At 49.1% G+C, this 25,587-nt stretch overlaps 1 protein-coding gene across 1 annotated transcript; it reads right to left on the minus strand.

The window, feature by feature from the left end:
• Positions 1-1,768: 1,768 nt before the first annotated feature.
• Positions 1,769-25,318, minus strand: LOC119952469 (protein Wnt-11b-like). Its single transcript, XM_038776260.1, has 6 exons — positions 25,032-25,318; positions 24,791-24,940; positions 24,431-24,651; positions 8,104-8,381; positions 5,232-5,524; positions 1,769-2,910 (listed from the first exon to the last, which is right to left on the minus strand). The coding sequence occupies exons 2-6, from the start codon at positions 24,862-24,864 to the stop codon at positions 2,736-2,738; spliced, it is 1,041 nt and encodes a 346-aa protein (XP_038632188.1). The 5' UTR covers positions 24,865-24,940; positions 25,032-25,318; the 3' UTR covers positions 1,769-2,735.
• Between the last annotated feature and the right edge of the window lie 269 nt (positions 25,319-25,587).

A 25,587-nucleotide genomic window follows, 5' to 3' on the forward strand; every position in this document is an offset into this window, starting at 1 on the left:
AGGTTTGAGTATGCAGTATTCCCCTTTCCTTGAAAATACTGATGGTATCTGTTATGTATTTCCACCATTTTCTTTTTTCTGATTTCTTTTTATTTGAATTGCCATTTAGAAACGTATTCCTCTGGGCAGGTGAGACATTAGATTGCACCGTCGTCCCTTCAGAATGCTTTTAGACAATATGTGGAGGAACCAAGAGAGCGATGCGTATAACAAACATTATCTATGCTGTGACATAAACATGGCATCTTGATGGCTCAAAGCATTTTATAACCAATGAAACTATTTTGAAGTTTTTAATGGAGGAGACCCAAAACACATTTGCACACAGCGTGCTCCAATCATCACGGTGATAATGACCAGATAAGTTTTTTTTTAAATGTTGGTTGAGAAATGAGTATTAGTGAGGTCAACAGGGACACTTCTCGTCAAGGTAGTGCCATAAGGCTCCTTCACACACCTTGAACATGCTGAATAAAGAGGCAAGATCACTACCACTGAGCCATAGCTGATGGCCTGCTCAAAGCGCTGAAAGGGATAAATTGCCAATAAGAATTCTGCTTAAATGATCCCTGGCAGCTTATAGGAGGGACCGACACCTGCACTCATGGTGCTTAATGTGATGACATTAAGCCATAATGTAATGGCATTGATGTGCCATCAATTGCACGAGAGACGAGTTGCTTTACAAAAGTTAGGCTTTAATAAACTAGAACTTAGCCCTGCGGTTGTCTACAATAAAATGGACGACCGCCGGGCGTTTGACTATTTATACCTCGGCAAGGAGGCGTGGTTAACTCAGCCTCTCGACCAATCGGTCGAGAGGCACATGACCGACCAGGGCCAATGGTAAGTCGGTGTTCTGCCCCAATGGCAGACAGGTATGCAAAGACAGGCATTAAGCCATTGGTGGTCCTGACAGCAGGCCAGAAAGCCAGGGGGGCGATGCTACCATGACTATTTCCTGGCCATCAGGCAATTAACTGTATGGCATCGGGGCTTCTGCCCCTTTAAGGATGAAGGTCCCATCTACAGGAGCTATTGGTCAGATAATGGGCAAGTTCTTCAGATCCGGCAGTGCCCCCAGGAGTGGTGGCCACTGCCGGTACTGCTGATAGCTGGAAGTAGCCACCATGGAGGTGGCCACAGAACCCAGATAAGTGGATCAGGCTCGTTGAGCCAGTAGCTGCAGTTGTGGGGGAGGGGGGGATATTATTGAGGGCAGGGTGGGAACCTTTCTCAGAAAGCTGCAGTTGCTATTGGCGAGGTTCTCCATGGACCACAGGGCGCTCGATTAGGAGCCCCCACCCCCTCACCCCCACCCACTACTGAGCCTTGCAGGACGGCACCAGCTTTTAGGTTGCCCACCATTCTAACATTCACTTAAGGACTGGAAGGCACTCCTCGACCTTTCCTGCCCCTGCCCGGCATGAGAGCTGAGCGGGCGAAAGTCGAGAAGGCAATGGGCCCTCTGAACACCATGCCATCCCTCAAGATGCCACGTTTGGCTGCCATCCCCTCCCAAACCTCCCACCCTGAGTCCGAGGACAGGATTAATCAATGAGGTAATTAACTATCCCAGAAAAGTGAAAGAGGGACAACGTAGTTCCACAGCTTGTGGTACCTTATAATTAGCATGGTAAACAGGAAAATAAATCATCTTTATAAATTAATAACATATAATGCCATTCACATATCCTCTAAAATGACTTGTCACAGAATTTCCGACCAGTAGAATTTTTTTATTTAGGAAAATAAATAATAAGCAGACATAAATCAAAGACAGAAAGTGGAGATACTAGCTGGTTGCTACAAAGTTATAGAAGTGACAGAATGGTACAGTGCTGCCTTCCCCTGTTCACGTCCGTAGGGAAGTGTCCTCACCGAAGGTTGATACTCCAGCCAATGTGAAAAATCTAGCCTGCCCTCTCCTAACACCAACCACCCTCCACCGCCACAAAAAACGCACTTCTATAAATAAGAATGGCCAAGTACTTGGCAATGTTGAAACCTTTACAAAAAATACTTTTCCAAATGAATTTTGCCCGTCAGGGTGGGATGGCACATTTATTGCACATTATGATAAGCTCTGGCACATAGGAATTTGTAATCTTATCAAGGCTTTGTTGTATCACTCCCAGCGAGGTGCAATGTCTGTTATTGTAATGCTCAAGGTCTGCTTTGCTGCACTCTACTCACAGCATTTCAGTGTAAGGATTCAGAACAGATGGTCCGCCTCCAGGCCATATTTATTCCCTCAATGCTGTGAAGTGTGCCCTGTTTAATGTTTCCCAGAGTAAGCAGCACTTCTCCTGGTTTTGTGCTTCAGTTTTTCTTCCCTTCAACAATCGATCATTGTTGGACGCAGTTCTCCCCTTTCTCAATGCCATTCTCTTTCCTCAAATCGCTGGCATTCATCCTAAGCTGGTCCTTCAGGCCACTGAGCATAGCAAAGGGACAAAAGAATCTTTTTGATAAATGAAAATGTGTCCATTTGCCAATCTTTTTGAAGATAATAAGCAGAGTCCGTTCTCTTGGCTCTTTAGATTTTGCTACTCTTTTCTTTCAATACGGAGGTTTATCTCAATTCCACTCATTCTCCCAGCAGTATCCAAGGAATATTGGTCTTTTTTGGCAACCAGTCTCCAGGCTTTTTAAATTCTCCCTATAGTTTATCTTCTTAGATACTGCTCCTTTTAGTCTAAGGCTATGCTGCCATTTAGTAAGATACTTGGCAGTTATTTACACACATACCTTTCTGCAGTCCTCTCACACTTTTTGCACGTTACATAACAGCACCAGTGATACTTGCAACTACATCTCTCTATAATTGTTTCTGTATATGCATTGTATCCCCGACCACAGCACATCAGGTTACAGCTGTCGCTGCCAACAGAAGTCTTGTTGCATTGTCTGTAGGTGAAGCAAATAAGGAAAGCAGGTTAAAAATCATTTCGATCTGCAACATACCGGACCTGTAAAACTCAAGGTAATAATAATGATCTTTATTGTCACAAGTAGGCTTATGTTAACACTGCAATGAAGTTACTGTGAAAATCCCCCGGACGCCACATTCCGGCGTCTGTTCGAGTACACTGAGGGAGAATTCAGAATGTCCAATTCACGTAACAGTACGGGCGAGATTCTCCGACCGCCCCACGGCAGAATCTACCCAGTGCGGGGGCGGAGAATAGCCATTCATGCCGGAAATCCGACGCGATGGCGCCTCTGCGATTCTCCGCGGACCTGCCAGTCGCGCGCGCACGATTTAGGCGCCGTTGTCGGCGGCTGCTGAAAAAGATCCCTGCAGCGATTCTCCTCGATCGACCGGCCAAACTCCCGCCGCCATGGTTCACATTTGGTACCACCTAGCAGGAGCTCAGACCCGTGACCACGGTCCTGGTGGGGGGGCGGGGGACTCTGACTCTGAGGGGGGCCTCAGCGGTGGCCAGGCACGCGATCGGGCGCCATTGCGATCTGGGGGGGGGGGACCTACCTTATTCCGCCTGGGCCCACTGTGTGGATCCGCCATGTCGGGGGGGTGCCTGCGCCGAAGTGGACTGCCACGTGCAAGCACGGACCCGTTTGCGGCCGCCATGTGCATGCGCGGCCGCGCGGTCTGGACAGCGGAGCCCCACCGGCAGCCAGAGCCGCAGGACGCACGCCGGAGCCCTGCTAGCCCCCTGAAAAATGGGGAATCACGCCGGGATTTTGAGGAAAAAGTCCGGAGTGATTCACGTCCGTTTTCCGGCGGGCGTGGGGACTTAGTCCCCAAAAGGGAGAATCCCGCCTCAGGTCTTTCAGGACTTGAAGGAGGAAACTGGAGCACCCGGAGGAAACCCACGTAGATACAGGGAAAACATGCAGACGCCACACAGACAGTGACCTGAGCCGGGAATCGAACCTGTGGCACTGTGAAGCAACAGTGCTAAGCACTGTGGTATCGTGCTGCCCATTGACTCATCTACTCATTAGAGTAACAAAGCTACTAGGCGTCCTACAGTCTCAGTTCCATGTCTGGATTGGATTGGATTTGTTTATTGTCACATGTACCGAGACAGGGCAAAGTATTTTTCTGCGTGCAGCTCAAACAGATCATTTAATACTTGGAAAGGAAATACATAATGGGGCAACACAAGGTGCAGAATGTAAATACATAGACACCGGCATCGGGTGAAGCATACAGGAGTGTAGTATTAATCAGATCAGTCCATAAGAGGGTCATTTAGGAGTCCGGTAACAACAGGGAAGAAGCTGTTTTTGAATGTGTGACCCTGAATTAATAATTGGTAAAAGAAACCCTCATATAAATGACATATCCCAGGTCTGTGCGGTCATCGGAATTTAGGAATTGACGTCAATTTGTTGTTGTGACCCTTAACTATTATGGGGTAGGCGAGTAATTTTTCACACTCCTGAACAGTAATTTAGACTACCCAATTAAGGGGCAATTTAGCATGGCCTATTCACTTACCCTGCAGATCTTTCGGGTTGTGGGGGTGAGACCCACGCAGACACGGGGGGGGGGGACAGTAACTCATAATCCCTGTTCGATAGTACAAGTGTGCAGGCATCTGACGAAGAGAGAGTTAGCCGTGGTCTCTGCTTACCATTGATTCCATATTCGCCATTGCTAATTGTCAGTCATGAGTTTTATACAAATGTTGCTAAAAGACACAAGCTGTTATCTATCACATGGGCATCAGGGGCGGTCAAATAACATTCAGATATTTTGCCTTTTTTTCTCTCTATTGTTTCCTCTCTCTTTCTTTTTGCAATTCCTATCTTTGTGAGATCGGGGAACGTAATGGCAAATAATTATGTTTTGGCCATTCCGTGACAAGAGTGTAACCTTGCACTTACGAGTACGGATCTCTGTAAATGCTTTTATAACCCTTGTGATGGCTGTTAGGTCAGACCTCAGAGTAGTAGAGATCTCCAGTTCTGCTCCAAGGTGTATAGCTGAGTTATTGGTGCAGGGAATTTGGTTAGATTGTTGTTTCCTTCAGAAGGGGACAAGATATATTGAAATATTGCCCAAAGTTGGTCAGTTGATAAGCTGTTGATTCTCACCATCTGAACTCACACATGAGGAATGGGCATTGGGTGGGGACCTGGATGGGCGAAGGGCACCTTCAGAATTGCATTTAGCAGGACTAAATCCCAATGGAGAGGATTAGCACAGTAGAGAATGAATCAATACAGAAAATGAAGACAGCGCGAGAAGCCCTTACCTCTCATGTGTACCATAGGAACCTTGCTTTTCACTTGTTGAGCAGTAGTCCGGTGAGCCCACCAGGTATATGAGTTCACTCTCTCTAACTGGTCTTATATCGAGTTCTTTTGGTACCAGCTGTTTCCTGGTGCCAACGTAACGGTGAATCACTCTCGTGGCTGCCAGGTACTTTGACTTCAGATTCACAGCAATCTTGTTTAGTTCCTGTAATCCCTTCCAACAGGTTTTGACTGAACATGAGCCAGAAACACCATGGCACTTACACTTGGTTTCCAAAGAATTAATCAATGTCTGGTAAGAGAAAATGCATGTTAGCAAGGCTAAGTAACAATGCAATTCTTTTCCAAGAGACACCAATACTGCGGAGAGTTACTTAAGTTGGAATAAGGGGCGGGATTCTCTGACCCCTCCGCCGGGTCAGAGAATCGTCGGGGGGAAGGCGTGAATCCCACCCCCGCCGAATTCTCCGGCCCGCGATGGGCCGAAGTCCTGCTGCTGTAATGCCGGTCCCGCCGGCGTGAATTAAACCCTTACCAGCGTGACCAGGCGACGTGGGCGGGCTCCGGGGTCCTGTGTGGGGGGGGCGATCTGGCCCCGGGGGATGCCCCCACGATGGCCTGGCCCGCGATTGGGGCCCGCCGACGGGCCTGTGCCGTGGGGGCACTCTTTCCCCTCCGCGGCAGCCATCAACCTCCACGTTGGCTGACGCGGAGGTGACCCCCCCCGCGCATGCGCGGGGATGACGTCAGCAGCCGCTGACGCTCCCGCGCATGCACGGACTTCCACCGGCTAGCGGAGTCCCTGCGGCCCCGGCTGGCGTGGCGCCAAAGGCCTTCCACGCCAGCCGGCGGGGCGCAAACCACTCGGCGCGGGTCTAGCCCCTAAAGGTGAGAGCTTGGCCCCTAAAGGTGCGGAGGATTCCGCACCTTTGGGGCGCCCCAACGCCGGAGTGATTCACGCCACTCCATCCCGCCGGGACCCCCTGCCCTGCCGGGTAGGGGAGAACCCCGCCCAAGGAGACTCATTTAAACCCAGACCATCCACTTGCCATCTAGCCTATACTTTACCTATTTAACCTCCCACGGTAAAGGTCTACACAAGCCTTCCTAGTCACTACTAAGCTTATGCATTAATTCTCACAACTCCACTATTTTACTTTCAACTGTGCTTGAAGCAATATCCTCTCTCCCTATTCTTTCCCCGGGTCCCTGGGCAGAGGAATCTTGGTGTCACAGAGTGTTTGTACCATCTGAGATTCAGGAAGGAATCAGCCTCCGGGCACGGTTCAGCCATTGCATTGTGCCCAATGCAAAGCCCAAAGCAATGGGTGAATCCCAGTTGAGCTCTAAATCGAGCTCCGTGCTGGTCCAATCGTGAGTTACCCGACTCGCTACGCCCGGCGCGATCTGGATCACACCCTCGCTGGGCGTGATCCATATAATGATATTTAAATGAGCCATTCATCTCATTTAGATATCTGGACTCATCCAGGAGACAATGGCCACGCATGCAAAACATCAACCGAGCACCCTTTAGTGCTGGTTTCCACAAACATGGACCAGGTATGATGGCATCTCCGGGGGTCTCGCAGGCTACTGGCCCTCTGCGGGTGGTCGGGAACAGGGCAGGGTGATATCCTGGCACTCTCCCTGGCAGTACCACCTGGGCACAGACTATTGCTCCACCAAATTAGATTTGTACCGATCTCAGGTGACTCATTATTCCTCATTGACAGTATAATTGAAGATCAGGCCAGATATCTCTGGCAATCCTTCTTTTGGATTGAGGCATATCCCGCAAAGGCTCACACGCTGTGATTTTGGATTATGTTTTAGCCATTTAGTGACAAGAGTGTAACCTTGCACTTCAGAGTACGGATCTCTGTAAATGCTTTTACAACCTTGTGATGGCTGTTAGGTCAGACCTCAGAGCAGTAGAGATCTCCTGTTCTCTTATGATTTTGGATTTTTCCTTCTTAAACTTCTGTAAGCTGCACCCCTGGGAAAGTATAACTAAGGACTGATACTTACTCAGGAGTGGGACTACCCCAGGTACACTATATATTCTCAGTATATGATGGTGCTCTGGTTATGCTGCATATCCCATGTAAGTGAAACTGTTCTCTATACTCTCAATAGGTGGGAACTTTATATACTCTTGCAGGTGGAGCCGTTGCATTATGCAGTGTCCTCGAATGTGGCGACTAGTGACTTTTCACAGCAACTTCATTGAAGCCTACTTGTGACAATAAGTCATTATTATTATTATTACATTGAGTAAGGGGGATTTCATACCACTAGATCCTGTCAGCAGATTGCTTCCAAGATGTCACGATGTGCGGGGAGCACAGAATCCGGGCCCACACTTTGTTCTACTTATTCATACTGAGTCAGTGTAGCTGCTCTGGTTGGTTTGTAAGTATTCAGTACATGGAGCGACCCGAAGCCTATGGTAAGTGTCCATGGGTAGAGCTGCCGGGTTAAACTTCGTGAACCTGACTCCCGATTGAGGAAGACTTCCTTGTTTATAACTCAAACTCGTGGCTCGGTGGAGCTTCCCAGTTGTGGTGTATGATCTCAGCAGTGAATTGAGGGGTGTTGCCATGGTTATGCTGTGTGGAAGGAAGAGTTAATCTACGACATGGGATGAGAATTAAGTAAATGACAGCATTTGCTGTTCCAAAACATGAGTGAATTTGACCTTGACCTGCAAATTGACAACAATTTGAAGTTAGGTGTTGAAACAAGGCTTGTTTACACTGGCACTGATTTGGAATACATAATGATGGATATTAGCATAATTTTTTAAGGTGCAGTTTAACCCTGGAAAATGATGCAGGAAAAATATGCTTCAGCGCATTAACCATTTACCTGCCGACCAACGTCATTGTTGTGCTTGATCATCAGCCTATTTGCCTGTGTTCCAGCCCTGTTGCCTTTCACTGGTGCGTCTGCAAAAACAGAGCCTAGCTGCAGGCCATAGCGGAGGTTGTCCCCACAACCACCCCACCTGAAGTCAGGCCCGGCAACCTCTGCTGGAATGAGACCACAGGAGCAGCTTGGCAACTCGCCAGAGGCACAGTACCGCGCGATGGAGTGACTGAGTGCAGCAGAAGAGAGGGCGTACACGAAGGATGACTCCCTTGTTCCTGCAATACATGCAAAATAAAAGAAATCAAAGATGCATGAAGACCAGTCAGGCCTCACAATTAGTAGCTTACAAACATGTATGACAGAGGACATTAAACCTGGTTAACACTGCTGCCTCACGACGCCGAGGACCCGGGTTCGATCCTGGCCCCGGGTCACTGGCCGTGTGCATGAAAAAAAATAACGGCACTATTTTGAGGAGCAGGTCAGTTTCCTCCCTCAACATCAATAGTACTAAAGCAGATTAACTGAACATTAGGACTTTGCTCTCTGTGTGCAAATTGACTTATGTTTCTTGCATTATATGGGTGGCACGGTGGCACAGTGGTTAACACTGCTGCCTCACGACGCCGAGGACCCGGGTTCGATCCTGGCCCCGGGTCACTGGCCGTGTGGAGTTTTCGCATTCTCCCCGTGTCTGCTTGGGTCTCACCCCCACAACCCAAAAGGCCTGTTCTGTGCTGTACTGTTCTATGTTCTATGTTCTATGTGAAGGGTAGCTGGATTGGCCATGCTAAATGGCCCCTTAATTGGAAAATCAAAGAATTGGGTACTCCCAAATTTTTTTTTAAAAAATGTTTCCAGCATTAAAACAGGAACTTCAAAAGTACTTATTGGCTGTTGGAAGGTGTTACAAACATTTTTTTTGAAGACAACTTTAAATTTGTTTTTATTGACCACCAACTCTCAAGATTTTTCAGGTTTGTTACGTAAATAAAACATAATTACTGCCCTTTTCTCACAACCCTCTCCTCACAATAGATCGCCCAGATAAGTGCATGTCACTTCCCTGATTGTCATCACCTATATTGTGCGAACATAAGCGCACTCATAGCATTTACGGTGCAGAAGGAGGCCATTCAGCCCATTGAGTCTGCACCGGCTCTTTGAAAGAGCGCCATGCCCACACCTCCACCCCATCCCCATAACCCAGTAACCCCACCCAACACTAAGGGCAATTTTGGACACTAAGGGCAATTTATCATGGCCAATCCTAACCTGCACATCTTTGGACTGTGGGAGGAAACCGGAGCACCCGGAGGAAACCCACGCAGACACGGGGAGAACGTGCAGACTCCGCACAGACAGTGACCCAAGCCGGGAATCGAACCTGGGACCCTGGAGCTGTGAAACAATTGCGCTAACCACGATGCTACCGTGCTGTCCCCTTACTCGCTTACAGCTATATACACTGATCCAATGATCAAACTGGAAAGGAAAAATGATAAATCAAATCACTAGCTTTCGGAGCCCTGCTCCTTCCTCATGATGATTCCTTCCTTCTGATGATTCACCTGAAGAAGGAGCAGTGCTCCGAAAGCTAGTACTTTGAAACAAACCTGTTGGACTTTAACCTGGTGCTGTAAGACTTCTTACTATGCTCACCCCAGTCCAACGCCAGCATCTCCACATCATGACTAAATGATCAATATTAGGCATTGAGTCAAGTACCATTCCGGTTCATATAATATTTGTGTGATTATCCTATAAATGTTCTTGGCTCCATCACCAATCTGATTGAAAATGGAAAATGTCAGACAAACAATTGTTAGAAATTATCATGTGATTTTGATAGATGCATTGTGGTATTTGCTGGCTCCTAAAAGATGACTTTGGGCTGGTTTAGCACAGGGCTAAATCGCTGGCTTTTAAAGTAGACCAAGGCAGGCCAGCAGCACGGTTCAATTCCCGTACCAGCCTCCCCGAACAGGCGCCGGAATGTGGCGACTAGGGGCTTTTCACAGTAACTTCATTGAAGCCTACTTGTGACAATAAGCGATTTTCATTTTCAAATCAAAGTTCTGCCCCTACGCTGCTCATTCTTGTCAATACTTCTGATGTGTTCACATTTAGTAAATCAAAAATGTGAGTAGCAATTAAACAGGTTGAGCCTATCGCAATGTATTTGCCCTACTTTGATGCTTCAAATGTGTGCTGCCTTGCTACCGCTCCCAAACATGAAATTTCCTTTATACACTCGAAGTACGGCTTTTTAAGTGTTTATTCACTTAGCTTGTAACTGTTGAATCTTACCTTAATGCAGTCTGGGGAATAGTTTCAAAGGAAAATAAAAAGGATAAATGATGTTTGTGCACTGCGTAAACAGTTGTTTTTTTAGTGCTTTTCAAAAGTGCTGCCAAAACATATCCCAACAGCAAATGAGTAACAGGAATGTATTCCTTCTCCTGTGAAGCATTTCTTGTTATTTGGTATGGTGCTTCAGTCCGTATAAACCTGAGGAATTCACCTGAAGAAGGATCAGTGCTCCGAAAGCTAGTGATTTGAAATAAACCTGTTGGGACTTTAACCTCGTGTTGTAAGACTTCTTACTGTGCTCACCCCAGTCCAACGCCGGAATCTCCACATCAGTCCTTATAAAATGTGATCAGATACAGAATAAACAATACCATGAAAGAGTCACTGGTATTTATACAGAGTATACACTAAAGAGAATGAACAGCAGCACGCTGACATTTCCTTGCCATGATTTCAACAACCAGCTCCTGGATATTCTGCTTTCTTTTAAATTTGAAATACATCAAATACCTCCCTTTTCTTTTAGCTGCAATCTGGAGATTGCTGCTTGATTCCTCAATGTAGGACTTTGCAGAAAATTGGGGGCCGGATAAGTGTTGACACCGGGGCAGTGGAGTTCTACGAGAGCAAAACTGGCACCGCGCCAGGACACGATCGATTCCAGTGAGAAATGGTGCGGGATTCGCCGGGTTCAGGATTGACACTCAGGAGGCTGACAAGCCGCAGCCACATTTACACTGCAAACCCCCACCCCCCCTCCCACCCCCACTCACACCATCCCAGCCAACAAGATGGCAGCAAGACGAGCGGCACCAAGGTTTACCGATGCAGAACTGGAGACCTTGCTGGATGTCGTGGAGGAGAGGTGGGCAACCTTGTACCCCAGAGTGGGAAGAGGCCGTCGCCAGTCGCTGGGCCTGGGCGCAGGTAGCAGAGGTTGTCAGCGCCGTCCGGACCTGTCAGCAGTGGCGAAAGAAACTGCACAACCTCCTCAGGACGGCCAGGGTGGCTAAGCGGCACTGTGCCCCTGGCATCAAACCCCGCCACAGACACACATACCCCACCCCCTCCCGGAGGTGGGCAAACCCCCACCCTGCACCACGTGCCGGCACCCATACAATATGCCATGACTGGGTGCCCTGGCCCACCAAACCCACTCCCTGGGCTGCATGCGTCAGACTGCCTAACACTGCGAATTCTGTTTCACCCCTTGCCCCCAGAAGGCCATTCATAATCACGGAGAGCGGGAGAAGAGTGGAGAGGGACCTGTGGCCCCTCACCACAGCAGAAATGAGGGTCCAGGATGTGGTTGGAGGGCCCGAAGAAAGGGCAGTTGTCGGGACAGAGGTCGGCATCGGACGAGGAAGTGAGACCCCGTTGATTGTGATCCCCATGGCACTTCCCCCCCCCCCACCATGTGGGCATCTCTCAGAGGCCAGGAACTGTCGATTGTGCCAGATTTAAGGTGTCGTGCACACTGCCTGGGTATTAAGCGCAGACGTGCATCTCATGGTCACACACCAGCTGCACGTTCATCAAGTGGAACCCCTTTCAGTTTGTGAAGACTGGCCTGTCCTCTGCAGGTGCTCGTAGGACATGAATATCGTGGGTCACCCCCTGGATCTGGGGGCGATGGCGGCGAGTCCCATTGCCCGGGTATCCTGGTGGGCTTGGTCCACATTGAATTGGATGTATTGTGCCGGCTGGGCATATAGGACCTCCATGACAGCGCGGATGCACCTTTGCACCGAGGTCTGTGAGACTCCAGACAGGTCCCCACTCAGCGCCTGAAAGGAACTCCTGGCATAGATGTTCAGGGTGACCGTTAACTTGAAGGTCACCGGGAGCGGGCGTCCTTCCCTAATTCCTCTGGGGTGCCAGGTGCACAGTGATCAGGCAGGTATGTCGCACAGTCCCGCTGATCAGCTGGCGTCTTCCAATGGCATGCCCGCTCTGGCAGGTCCTCGAATGACAGATGCGGCCGGAACATGCGAAGCCTCATGCGGCATCTCCTTTGCATTTCCTCATCCTCCTCGGCCCTTTGAGCGGCCGGCTCTCCATCCTCAATGGCTGCCTCCTGTTCCTCTGGGGCAGGCTCCTCCTTGAGCAGTTCCAGCTCGTACAGTCTCAGTGCATCCCCCAGGGTCGCAGCGACTAGCAGGAAGGCCACCATTGCTGGTTGGATTTCCAATATCCATTGTCTGCAGGGGTGAAAGGCCAATGTGTTAGCACAATGCGTACCCTCGTGCCCAACCAGGTCCAGGGCTACATGGTGGTCCCGGTTGGCACTACGGACCCTGCCCCTGCATGTCACCCTCCACCATCTCCGCACCCCAGGCCCCAGAACTTAATTTTTTCCATACCCAGAAAACTTGACATGTCCGAAAGCCATAGTTCGGTCTTCGGGGGCTTTGAGTCCCTCCATGCCAGCAGTATTCGTCGCCGGGCTATCAGGGAAGCAAAGGCCAGAACATCGGCCTCTTTCTCCCCCTGGACTCCCGGATCTTCCGACACCCCGAAAATTGCCACCCCTGGACTCATCACCACCCTTGTTTTTAGCACCCGGGACATGATCCCCGCAAATCCCTCCCAGTACCCCCGAAGCTTAGGACATGCCCAAAACATGTGAACGTGGTTCGCTGGTCCTCCTGCGCACCTAGCGCACTTGTCCTCTACCCCAAAGAATTTGTTCATCTGAGCCACCGTCATATGGGCCCGGTGAACGACCTTAAATTGAATCAGGCCGAGCCTGGGCACATGTTGCGGTTGAGTTTGCCCTACACAGGGCTTCTGCCCACAGCCCGTCCTCCATTTTCCCGCCTAGCTCCTCCTCCCATTTGAGTTTCAGTTCCTCCGTCTGGGACTCTTCATGAGCACCTTGTAAATATCTGAGCCTCTACCCTCTCCTCCTTCTCCTCTAGAGACTATTCTGTCTTTGATCCCCATTGGCGGGAGGCGTGGGAAGGATGGGAACTGTCTGCGGACAAAGTCCCGCATCTGCTCCTTCCCGATTTTTAATAGCACAAATGAATCTCATCGGTGGGAATGCCCCTCGGCAGAGGCAGAGCCTCACAGAGGCCCCAGAGAATACCAGGTCAGGTCCACATGCAGAGTAGAACTCATCGACACCGTTGTCGAGTCGGGAGAATTGCGATCTGGTGTGAACTAGGCGCCCGCCACGATTTTGGAGTCAAGACAGATTCTCCGCCCGATCACGTTTCGTGACTCCAGTGTCTGCTGACGGAGAATCCCGCCCCCTTATGGCCTCGTAGGACAGCAGTTTATTTATTTATTTACTTTTATAAATTTAGTGCACCCAATTCATTTTTTTTCCAATTAAGGGGCAATTTAGCATGGCCAATCCACCTAGCCTGCACATCTTTGGGTTGTGGGGGTGAAACTCACGCAAACACGTGGAGAATGTGCAAACTCCACACGGACAGCAGTTTATGTTGGGCAGTGAATTCTGGACAAATTAATTATCCTCATTATAGTATGACTTTGTAATTTACTTGCTAACATCAATGGCCACTCCGTCTTGGCGTCTAAAGCTTACTGCTGTAGGCAAATCCCAAACTAAAGGAGGCCGATTTTAGAATGTTGTTTCAAGGCTACGCTGTTGGTACAAGGTGGACTCCCAATCCCAACAGATTTAATTTTAATCGTTTTTTTAAAATATTTTTATTCTCCTCTTTTTTCACATTTTCTCCCAAATTTACACCCACCAACACTAAACAATAATCAGTAACAAATATGTCAATCCCCATATCAATAACAACAATCCCATCCTCCCACCAAACCCCCAAACATTAGCCCGCATGTTCACATAAACAAATGACAAAAAGGAATCAGGAATCACCCATACTCGCCATTAACACACACAGCCGCCCTTTCCCCCACCCCCTCCCAACTAATGTTCGATGTTATCCAGTTCTTGAAAGTGCATCATGAATAATGCCCATGAATTGTAGAACCCCTCCATCCTTCCCCTCAGTTCAAACTTAATCTTCTCAAGAGTCAAGAATTCCAACAAGTCCCCCCGCCACACCAGGGCACAGGGTGGAGAGGTTGCTCTCCAACCCATCAGGATCCGCCTTCGGGCGATCAACGAGGCAAAGGCTACAATATCTGCATCCGCACCCGTTTCCAACCTGGCTGGTCCGACACCCTGAATATGGCCTCCCGGGGGCCCGGGTCCTTTCACGTGCACCACTTTAGACATTACCCTAAAAACCTCCTTCCAGTAATCCTCCAGCTTTGGACAGGCCCAAAACATATGAACGTGATTAGCGGGGGCCCCCCTCAACGTTCACACACATCATCTACTCCTTCAAAGAATCGTCTCATCCTCGCCCTTGTGAGGTGCGCTCTGTATACCATCTTCAGCTGTATCAGCCCCAACCTCGCATACGAGGTGAAGGCATTCACTCTCCAGAGCACCTCACACCAGAACCCCTCCTCCATATCCTCTCCCAACTCTTCCTCCCACTTCGCTTTGATCTCTTCCAGCGGTGCCTTCTCCTCTTCCAAAATAGCTCTGTAAACTGCCGACACTATCCCCTTCTCCAGTCCCCCTGTCCTCAGCACCTCCAGCAACGTGGAGGCCGGCTCCACCGGGAAGCTCTGTATCTCCTTTCTGGCAAAATCGCTAACCTGCATGTATCTAAACATTTCCCCCTGCTCCAGCCCATATTTCGATTCCAGCTCCTTCAATCCTGCAAACCAATCCCCAAGAAACAAATCTTTTAGTCTCTTAATCCCCTTCTCCTCCCATTTCCGAAAACTTCCATCCCACCTCCCTGGCTCAAATGTGTTGTTTCCCCGAATCAGCATTTCCCTTGACCCTGCCCCAACCCGAAGTGTTGGCGAAACTGCCTCCAAATTCTCAATGAAGCTATTATTACCGGATTCCCTGTGTATTTCCCCGGGGCTATCGGGAGCGGCGCTGTTGCTAGTGCTTTCAATCCCGACGCCCCTGCACAAACTCGCCTCCATTCTGACCCACTGAGAATCTTAATTTTAATCTATGGAGCAACTTTACCAGGTAAAAAGCAAAAAGCACCAGCGTGAGCTTAAATAATAAAAAAATACATTCTGCTTGTATTCTGTGACTTTTATGTAATAAATTATCTCAAGGCGCATTTATAGAATCGCAGCAGGAAAAATGGCAGGATGTATTTAAAGGAATAGTTTTAAGCACTGAAGCTATAAGGGGGCTCAGTCTAGGGAACGGCAGAAGGACTACGGAATTTGAGGGATGGAATTCCAAATAACAGGGGCATGATGACTGGAAGCTTGATTGTAGATGGCGGTGCAAAGAGAACTGGAATTCTCAATGTCCAAAAATTGCACTTTTAAGTGCAGAACTGGAGGTTCAACAGGAGCAAGACCGTGGAGGCATTTCGAGATGAGTACAATGGGCGCGATTCTCCTAGAGGGGGAGAAATCGTAAGGTTGGCGTCAAATCTGGGCGGGTTTGACGCCAGCCCCCCCCTCCCCGACTGGGAACCGATTCTGGTCCCCGGTCGGGGCTAGCATGCCGCCGCCGTAAACTCCGGCATCGCGGGCTTAACGAATTTCGTTAAGCCCGCTTGTCAGAGTTTGCGCCGGCTGACGCGTCATATGACGTCAGCCGTGCATGCGCGGATTGGAAGACTCCAACCCGCGCATACGCGGATGACGTCATCTCGCATTTGCGCGAAACCCGCGCATGCGCGGGCCGGGATGCCCCTCAGCCGCCCCGCGAAGTGATACAGCGGGGCGGCGGAGGGACAAAGAGTGCGCGGGCATCGGACCCGCTGCCCGCGATCGGTGGGCACCGATCGCGGGCCCATGGCACCCTTGGCATGGCCGTGGTACTGCCGTGCCAATCGGTGCCATGGTTTTAAAAATCTGGACTTTACGGCCGTTTTTACGAACGGCCAGACCAGGTGTGTTTGCCGTTCGTAAAAACAGCCGTAAAGGGCTGGGAACTCGGCCCATCGGACAGCTGAGAATCGCTGCTGGCCGTAAAAAGACGGCGGCAGCGATTCGTATCGGGAGTCGGACGTGGGGGGGGGGGGGGGGGGGGGGAGAATAGTGGGAGGGCGTCGGTCTAGCGTGGTCGTAAAACTTTACGAGCCACGCTATTCTCCACACCGTCGTGAGTGCGGAGAATTGCGCCCAATGTTTTTAAAAAGCGAACGGATTTCAGGAACACAGCTTTCTGAAATCTGGATGTAAAGTTTTATGAATATCCACCGTCAAGGAGGATCTACTTATGCTTAAGTAAAGAAACTCTTACTTTCAAAACGCTGACAGGAACATTCAAGACTATTTTGCATCTCCTTTTAGCAGTGATCAATTGAATGTCACAACCAAATTCTGGGTTGGCTGTGCAGTGATTTTGATAAAACCAGACAGCAAGAACAAAAGTCTGTTCTTTGATTGCTGCCCTTTATAAAATCCCATGCACAGGCACAGTTGAGCACGTTTCCCATTTCACTCATGCATGACTAAAACCACTTCACTCATGCACCCATTGTTTTAAATGTCCTGTCTTATTCCAGCTTTGCAGAGTGTAAAAGGTTACCAGGCTTTTGTTTTATTTAAAAAAACATCCATTCAGTGGCAAACAATGCGATGAAAGACATTATTCAGTGTGATTCTATCTAAAGCAATAAATAGTAGGTGCACAACGTTCATAAGCTATGTTTAGGTATCAACATGCTATTTTAATCTAACCTTAAAAATTAATATTTGACTTGCATTTATGTAACATGGAATATTATAGAACAGCACCGAGGAAACCCACCGAGTCGGCATGGTCTTTTCGAAGAGTAATCTTGGCCGGGATTCTCCCCTACCCGGTGGGGCGGGGGGTCCCGGCGTACCGGAGTGGCGAGAACCACTCCGGCATCGGGCCTCCCCAAAGGTGCGGAATTCTCCGCACCTTTAGGGGCTAGGCCCGCGCCGGAGTGGCTCTCACTCCGCCATCCGGCGGCAACGGCCTTTGGCACCACGCCGACCGTCAGGGCTGGCCAAAAGGCCTTCGCTGGTCGGTGCGAGTCCGCGCATGTGCCGGAGCGTCAGCGGCCGCTGACGTCACCTCGGCGCATGCACGGTGGATGGGGTGGGGTCTCTTCCACCTCCGCCATGGTGGAAGCCGTGACGGCGGTGGAAGAAAAAGAGTGCCCCCACGGTACAGGCCTGCCCGTTGATCGGTGGGCCCTGATCGCGGGCCAGGCCACCGATGGGGCACCCCCCCGGGGTCAGATCGCCCCGCGCCCCCCCCAGGACCCCGGGGCCCGCTCACGCCGCCTGCTCCCGCCGGCACCAGAGGAGGTTTAAACCACATTGGCGGGAGAGGCCTGACAACGGCGGGGTTTTGGCCCATCGCGGGCCGGAGAATCGCAGCGGGGGGCCCGCCGACCGGCTGGGCCCGATTCCCGCCCCCGCCGATTCCCGGGTGGCGGAGAATTCCGGCCACGCCGATGGCGCAATTTATGCTGGCCCCGGGTGATTCTCCTACCCTGCGGGGGTCGGAGAATTCCGCCCCTTATCAGTCCTCTTATCTCTGCAATTTATTTTCCTTCATGTATGTATCAAATTCCCTTTTGAAAGCTGTTATTGAATCCGTGTCCACCACCCTAAGGGGCCGTGCATTCCAAATCATAGCCACTCCTTGCATAAAAAAAGCTCTATTTCATGTTGCCTGTTTTGTTTTGCTAACCATTAATCTATGCCTTCTGGCTATTGATCCTTCAGTTGCTTAAAACAATTAGCTTTATTTCCTTTAACTGAACCTTCCATCATTTTGAACACATCCCTCAAAACTCCTGTTCAGCTTTCTGTTCTCTTAAGGAGAAGGACAAGCCCAAGGACACCCAAGTGCCCTTTCTAATCCCACCTTCCTGTGCCCGGTCCATTACCCTTTAGCTTTACCCTGCACTTAAGGTGCAGATCCAGGTACTTTTTAAAAGAGTTTAGGGTCTCTGCCTCCACCACCAACTCGGGCAGCGAACTTGAGACTTCCACTACCCTCTGCATTAAAATGTTCTTCCTCATGTCCCCTCTACACCTTCTGCCACTTATCATGAATCTATGTCACCTGGTTCTAGAAGTTTACACCAAAGGAAACTATTTTATCCTGTCCACTCTAACTCTTCCCCTCATCATTTTGTACACCTCAATTAAGTCACCTCACAGCCTTATTTGTTCCAAGGAGAATAACCCCAACCTCTCCAAACTCTCCTCACAGCTACCATTCGAGTGAATCCTCTCCAAAGCCCTCGCTTCCTTCCTATAGTGTGGTGCCGAGAATTGGGCACAATAATCCACCTGGAGTCGAATTAAATCGATTTAGCACAACTTCCTTTGTTAATTTATAAAATCTAGGATTACAGATGCTTTACTAACTTGGAATGGCTTTCAGGATTTGTGCAAGTTGCTCTTGCACCCCCTTTTAAAGTTGTATCATTTTGCTCATATTGTCTCTCCTCATTCTTCTTACCTAAATGTATCACCTCATACATTTTTGCATTGACTTCTACACATCATTAGTCCACCCATTTCAACTCATTTATGCCCTTTTCTTCGTGGCTTACTGCAGTTCCAAGTTCAGGGTCATCTATAAGTTGACATCCAAGTCCAAGTCATATCAGAAACAGCAATATTGAATTGTGGGGAGCAACACTGTGTGCCTCCCATGGTCCAAAATACAGCCTATCCCGACAACTGTCCGTTTTCTTACCATTTAGCCAATTTAGTGTCCATGCTGCTACTCTTAACACGTCAGCTTTAATTTTGCTGGCAAGCCAAAATATTATTACATTTTAAAACTAGCACCAAACAAAGAATAACGTCTTTCAAAGAATAACCAGCATCCTACTGGTTAGTAAATAACCTCCACCCTTTGTACGTTTAAACCTTCCTTTGAACTAACATTCTGCTGCTCATATCCTAGCCCACACTCAAGCTCACCTCACCATCACACGGCCTAGCTGACCTAGATTGGCTGTCAGTCCCCAATTCCTCAGATTTCAGATGTTCATCCTCGCGTTTAAATTCCTTCATAGCCGTGTCCCTTCTCATCTCTATGGCTTAATCAACTCCTACGATAGCCTATTAAAATTCCATTCCTCTTGTCCATCACCCCATCCCAATAGGTGGATTGGCCATGGTAAAATTGTTCCTTATGGTGCAGGGATGTGCCGGTTAGGTGAGGTTATGGGGATAGTGCTGGGGAGTGGGCCTAAGTAGAGTGCTCTTTCAGAGGGTTGGTGCAGACTTAATGGGCGGAATGGCCTTCTTCAGCACTGTAGGGATTCTATAATTTTATCCCAACATCTTACCATTGATAGCCCTGCCTACAGGCCCCTCTGCAATAAGATTCCATGTGTAAGGGTAGGGAAATTACTGGAGAGAATTCTTCGAGACAGGATCTACTCCCATTTGGAAGCAAGTGGACGTATTAGCGAGAGGTAGCATGGTTTTGTGAAGGGGAGGTCATGTCTCACTAACTTGATAAGAATTTTTTGAGGAGGTCACAAAGATGATTGATGCAGGTAGGGCAGTGGATGTTGTCTATATGGACTTCAGTAAGGCCTTTGACAAGGTCCCTCATGGCAGACTGGTACAAAATGTGAAGTCACACGGGATCAGAGGTGAGCTGGCAAGATGGATACAGAACTGGCTAGGTTATAGAAGGCAAAGAGTAGCAATGGAAGGGTGCCTTTCTGATTGGAGGGCTGTGACTAGTGGTGTTCCGCAGGGATCAGTGCTGGGACCTCTGCTGTTCGTAGTATATATAAATGATTTGGAGGAAAATGGAACTGGTCTGATTAGTAAGTTTGCAGACGACACAAAGGTTGGTGGAATTGCGGATAGCGATGAGGACTGTCAGAGGATACAGCAGGATTTAGATCGTTTGGAGACTTGGGCTGAGAGATGGCAGATGGAGTTTAATCCGGACAAATGGGAGGTAATGCATTTTGGAAGGTCTAATACAGGTAGGGAATATACAGTGAATGGTAGAACCCTCAAGAGTATTGACAGTCAGAGAGATCTTGGTGTACAGGTTCACTGAAAGGGGCAACACAGGTGGAGATGGTAGTCAAGAAGGCATACGGCATGCTTGCCTTCATTGGCCGGGGCATTGTGTATAAAAATTGGCAAGTCATGTTGCAGCTGTATAGAACCTTAGTTAGGCTACACTTGGAGTATAGTGTTCAATTCTGGTCGCCACACTACCAGAAGGATGTGGAGGTTTTAGAGAGGGTGCAGAAGAGATTTACCAGGCTGTTGCCTGGTATGGAGGGCATTAGCTATGAGGAGAGGTTGAATAAACTTGGTTTATTCACAATGGAACAACGGAGGTTCAGGGACGACCTGATAGAGGTCTACAAAATTATGAGGGGCATAGACAGGGTGGATAGTCAGGGACTTTTTCCCAGGGTAGAGGGGTCAATTACTAGGGGGCATAGGTTTAAGGTGCGAGGGGCTAGGTTTAGAGGAGATGTACGAGGTAAGTTTTTTACATAGAGGGTAGTGGGTGCCTGGAACTCGCTACCGGAGGAGGTGGTGGAAGCAGGGACGATAGTGACATTTAAGGGGCATCTTGACAAATACATGAATAGGATGGGAATAGAGGGATACAGACCCCGGAAGTGTCGAAGATTTTAGTTTAGACGGGCAGCATGGTCGGCGCAGGCTTGGAGGGCCGAAGGGCCTGTTCCTGTGCTGTACTTTTCTTTGTTCTTTGTTCTAAAGATGTTGAATAAATTCAAGTTGTGAGTGCTGCATTTTTGGAAAAGGCACGACTTTAATCTATTTAATGTCTTTCACAGCCTCCAACATCCCAGGGACTTTATAGGTGTGATGCACAAAATGCTGCAGGCAATTGGCGCACAACAAAATCCCCAAAACATCAATGTCATAGGGCAGCACGGTGGCCTAGTGGTTAGCACAACCGCCTCACGGCGCTGAGGTCCCAGGTTCGATCCCGGCTCTGGGTCACTGTCCGTGTGGAGTTTGCACATTCTCCCCGTGTCTGCGTGGGTTTCGCCCCCACAACCCAAAAATGTGCAGAGTAGGTGGATTGTCCACGCTAAATTGCCCCTTAATTAGAAAAAATAATTGGCTAATCTAAATTTAAAAAAAAAAACATCAATGTCATAATGACCAATCTATTTTCCTAATATTAACTGAGAGATAAATATTGATCAGGATAGTGGGGAGAACACCATTGCTCTTCTTCAAAATGGTGCCATGGAATCCCATACATCCACTGGAGGGGGCCTTGATTTAAAGTATCATTAAAAAGGTTACGGGTGCGATTTAACAAAAAAAAAAGTCTCGTTGACGGCAGGTTTAGTGGGACATTTCCCGGCATTTGTAGCGCCAGGAACAGGACTGTTATTTCTGGGGCCTCAGTGGGCAAGGCCACGCTGAGGCCACACTTACCGTAATTCCCTGCACTGAGGAGCTCTGATCCTATCGGGCGATCCTCAGATCCGCTGCCTCATAAGGGGAGGGCACTCCCAGGTCCAACCCCCAGCATGGCAAAATGCCACCAGGGCAGCCAGGCAGTGCCAGAGGCCTCCAATCACCTGGGAGACTCCCCCAAATGCCATTTGGTCTAGTTTGTGGAGACTAGTGCAAAGCGGCACATGGCTGAGGCCTCCTCAGCGAGCTGGGTAAATTGCATCTTGAATCGGGCACAATGCGGCCGATAGATTATGCCCTACAGCTCTGACAGTGCAGCACCCCTTCAGTACTGCACTGAAGTATAGTTCTGACTTTGCATCTTAAGTCCTAGGGAGGGGCTTGACCCCACAACCTTACAGCTCAGTGACAAGAGGGTTGGCTGGCAGCTGAAGCATTGGAGCTGCAAGTGATAATGAGCAAGATCATAGATTTTACAGTGCAGAAGGAGGCCATTCAGCCTATCGAGTCTGCACCGGCCCTTGGAAAGAGCAACGCATCTAAGCCCATACCTCCACCTTATCCCTGTAACCCCACCTAACCTATTTGTTGGAACCGAAGGAGAATTTAGCACAGCCAATCCACCTAACCTGCACAACTTTGGACTGTGGGAGGAAACTGGAGCACCCGGAGGAAACCCACGCAGATATGGGGAGAACGTGCTGACTCCGCACAGACAGTGACCCAAGCCGGGGATTGAATATGGGACACTGGAGTGGTGACGCAACTGTGCTACCTTTATGTTAAAGATGCTAAAAGACAAGGACCCAACCATCTGTTCAACATAATTTTGAAGTTCCCAGGTGGCAATATCTGACGATCAGCAAGCTTTCCCAATGCCCCAGCCAACACTCCTCCCTTAACCAACACTGCCAAAAAACAATGTTTTCATCTACAGTTTGTTGAAGCTTACTGTGTACAATTGGCTGCTGTACTCAGTGCTGTACACAATAATTATTGAATAAATTAAATAATAGATAATAATGATGAGGTTCTATGAAATACTGAGCCCATAAGGCACTATACTATATAAATTAAAGTCCCATAGAGACATGAAAGATATTAATAACATTGATCGTGGAATAATAGCCAGGAGGGCACCCTGCCCTTCTTCAAAATATGAAGTCTCACAACATCAGGTTAAGGTCCAACAGGTGTGTTTGGAATCACTAGCTTTCAGAGCACAACTCCTTCATCAGGTGAGTCCAAACCTGTTGGACTTTAACCTGGTGTTGTAAAACTTCTTGCTGTGCTCACCCCACTCCAACGCCGGTATCTCCACATCATGGCTATCTTCAAAATATATCCTGGGAGTGCTTAACTCCTTGGTGTCAGCCTTGTGTCAGTAGTAGTACTCTCATAAGGTTAAGAGTTCAAAGGGCGGCCCGGTGGCTATCACTTCTGCCTCACGGTGCCGGGGATCCAGGTTCGATCCCAGCCCCAGGTCATTGTCCGTGTACAGTTTGCACATTCTCCGCAATAAATTGTCCCTTATTTGGAAAAAAAATAATTTGGTATTCTAAATTTATTAAAAGAGTTCAAGTCTCTCTCCCCAAGGACAGCGAGCACACAATCTAGGCTGGTATTCCTGTGAAGCAGTGAGGGAGTGCTGCAGAATGAAACTGAGGCCTCTTCTTTTTTTTTAAATTCATTAAATTCATACCCAATTCATTTTTTTCAATTCAGGGGCAATTTAGCGTGGCCAATCCACCTACCCTGCACATCTTTGGGTTGTGCGGGCGAAACACACGCAAACACGGGGGCAGTGACCCAGAATCGAACCTATGACCATGGCACCAAGAGACAGCAGTGCTATCCACTGTGCCACCGTGCTGCCCAACTGAGGCCTCGTCTGGTAGATTCCAGGTCATTATTGGAAGGGCAGGGGACTGGCAAAGGGAATCAGGTCAATACTTTCCCCTTAACCAATATTATTGAAATAAAATTGCCTTTGTCTCATTTTTGGGAGATCTCACTGTGGTGAATAACCAGCTGCTGTGCGTTTCCTATATTGAACAAGGCTACACTTCAAAATGTACTTCATCGGCTGCAAAGCGGGTTAGGTGTCCCGAGATGTGAAATATGCGCGTCTTTTACTAACACCACAGGCCCATTGTTCAATGTTACACAGATACATAGAAAATAGGAGCAGGAGGAGGCCTTTTGGCCCTTCGAGCCTGTTCTGGTGTATCCTCACCACCTGAATACAGCAACTGGATGTCTAAATGGGTCCATGTGGGCAGCACAGTGGCGCAGTGGTTAGCACTGCTGCCTCACAGCGCCACGGTCCCGGGTTGGATCCCGCTGTTCGTGTGGAGTTTGCACATTCTCCCCATGTTTGTGTGGGTTTTGCCCCCACAACCCAAAAGGGTGTGCAGGCTAGGTGGATTGGCCACGCTAAATTGCCCCTTAATTGGGGGAAAAAAATGAATTGGGTACTCTTAAATTTATGGACCATGTGCTCAAAGGTGCTGAGAACAAAACCTTCACCCTTCTAACTGGGAGGACTGCCGCTTACTCTAATCAGGGAGACAATCATGTACTTTACCTCTGTTGAGGTCTGGATTGAAGTGGGGTGCCAAGTGGATGGAGGAGCAGTTCCACCTCATGTCTGACATGGTTTCCTGACACGCCAGCCGCGTCTGTTTGGCCGCGAAGACGATGCTGTGCATGAGCTCCAGGTTCCGCCGGCAGAGCTGCTGCTGCTCCGGGACTAGCGCCGCCAGTTTGCAATGTTGAGTCTGGTTCCAGCCGCTCACAGCGATGCCACTGTTTTAAAAGCAAAACACAGAAAGGACCGTGTTACAAATGCGTGCGGTCCCGTTAAAAAAAATGCTCCGACTTCCCTGGGGAAAGGGCACCAAAAAAGCCAGACTGCCCCTATTTTAATAAAAGCTGGCGTACTCACAGCCATTGAATGCCGCCGCATAGCCGCCACTCAAACACTAGCAGCAGAAACATGCAGCCAGTTCCCATCTCCATTTTCAGTCTGACCTGGCGAGAAGCTCGCTGTCTCGGTCCAAAATCTGGGGGTGGCGGGGGAGGGGGCGAGCGAGACCTGGAAATAATGGAGAAAGTTTGTAAATAAGTGCAGGAGGTGCCCTGACCCCCTGTTTGTTTATTGGCTGGACACAGCAAAGTGTTATTACCCCTCTTGTTGAAACAGCCGGTGATCAATATCTGATCAATATCCCAATGAAAGGAGATGGGAAAGGATGCAGTCCCGCTCTCCAATGTCTCTCTCTCTCTCTGCCCGATTGATTCAGCTGCAAAACGTGTCCCCAGTTGCAACAGTCTTGGATTTTGGAGTTTCCTCTGCGTGGATGTTTTTTGTGAACTTTCGCCCAGTGCAGTTGTGGGTCCGGTGGATTTTTGCAGCAGGTACGAAGGGAGGTCGGTACTCGCGGAGCGCGGGTCAGCTTGTGACAAGGATGAAGTTTGGAAGTAGCCCGGGATTTCCTCACCCCTCCTCCCTTGCTTTTATAGCTGAGCGTGACGCGAGCTGTCTCCCATTCCCGTTCACCATGTGGGATCAGGTGGAATGAATGGGGCTGACGGCAGCTGCGGGACATCAAAGGTTTGGGAGGGAGACACGGATTCCTGTTCATTTGAATCTGGCACAGGGCAAATACACAAAGTGCAGCTCCTGTCACCCCCCCCCCCCTCCCCCTCCCCCTCCCCCTCCCGAATGGGGTTTGCCCCAGG

Source organism: Scyliorhinus canicula, chromosome 17 (assembly GCF_902713615.1).
Source record: "Scyliorhinus canicula chromosome 17, sScyCan1.1, whole genome shotgun sequence".
NCBI classification, from domain to species: domain Eukaryota; kingdom Metazoa; phylum Chordata; class Chondrichthyes; order Carcharhiniformes; family Scyliorhinidae; genus Scyliorhinus; species Scyliorhinus canicula.

Bases quoted from the DNA above. Each gene is read 5' to 3' on its own strand.
- LOC119952469 (XM_038776260.1), bottom strand. From the start codon at position 24,864: ATGGAGATGGGAACTGGCTGCATGTTTCTGCTGCTAGTGTTTGAGTGG. The intron at 8,382-24,430 runs GTAAAGTACATG...CATGTATTGCAG, and splicing joins CAATCCAGACCTCAACAGAG to GAACAAGGGAGTCATCCTTC. The intron at 5,525-8,103 runs GTAAATGGTTAA...TTCTCTTACCAG, and splicing joins ACAATGACGTTGGTCGGCAG to ACATTGATTAATTCTTTGGA.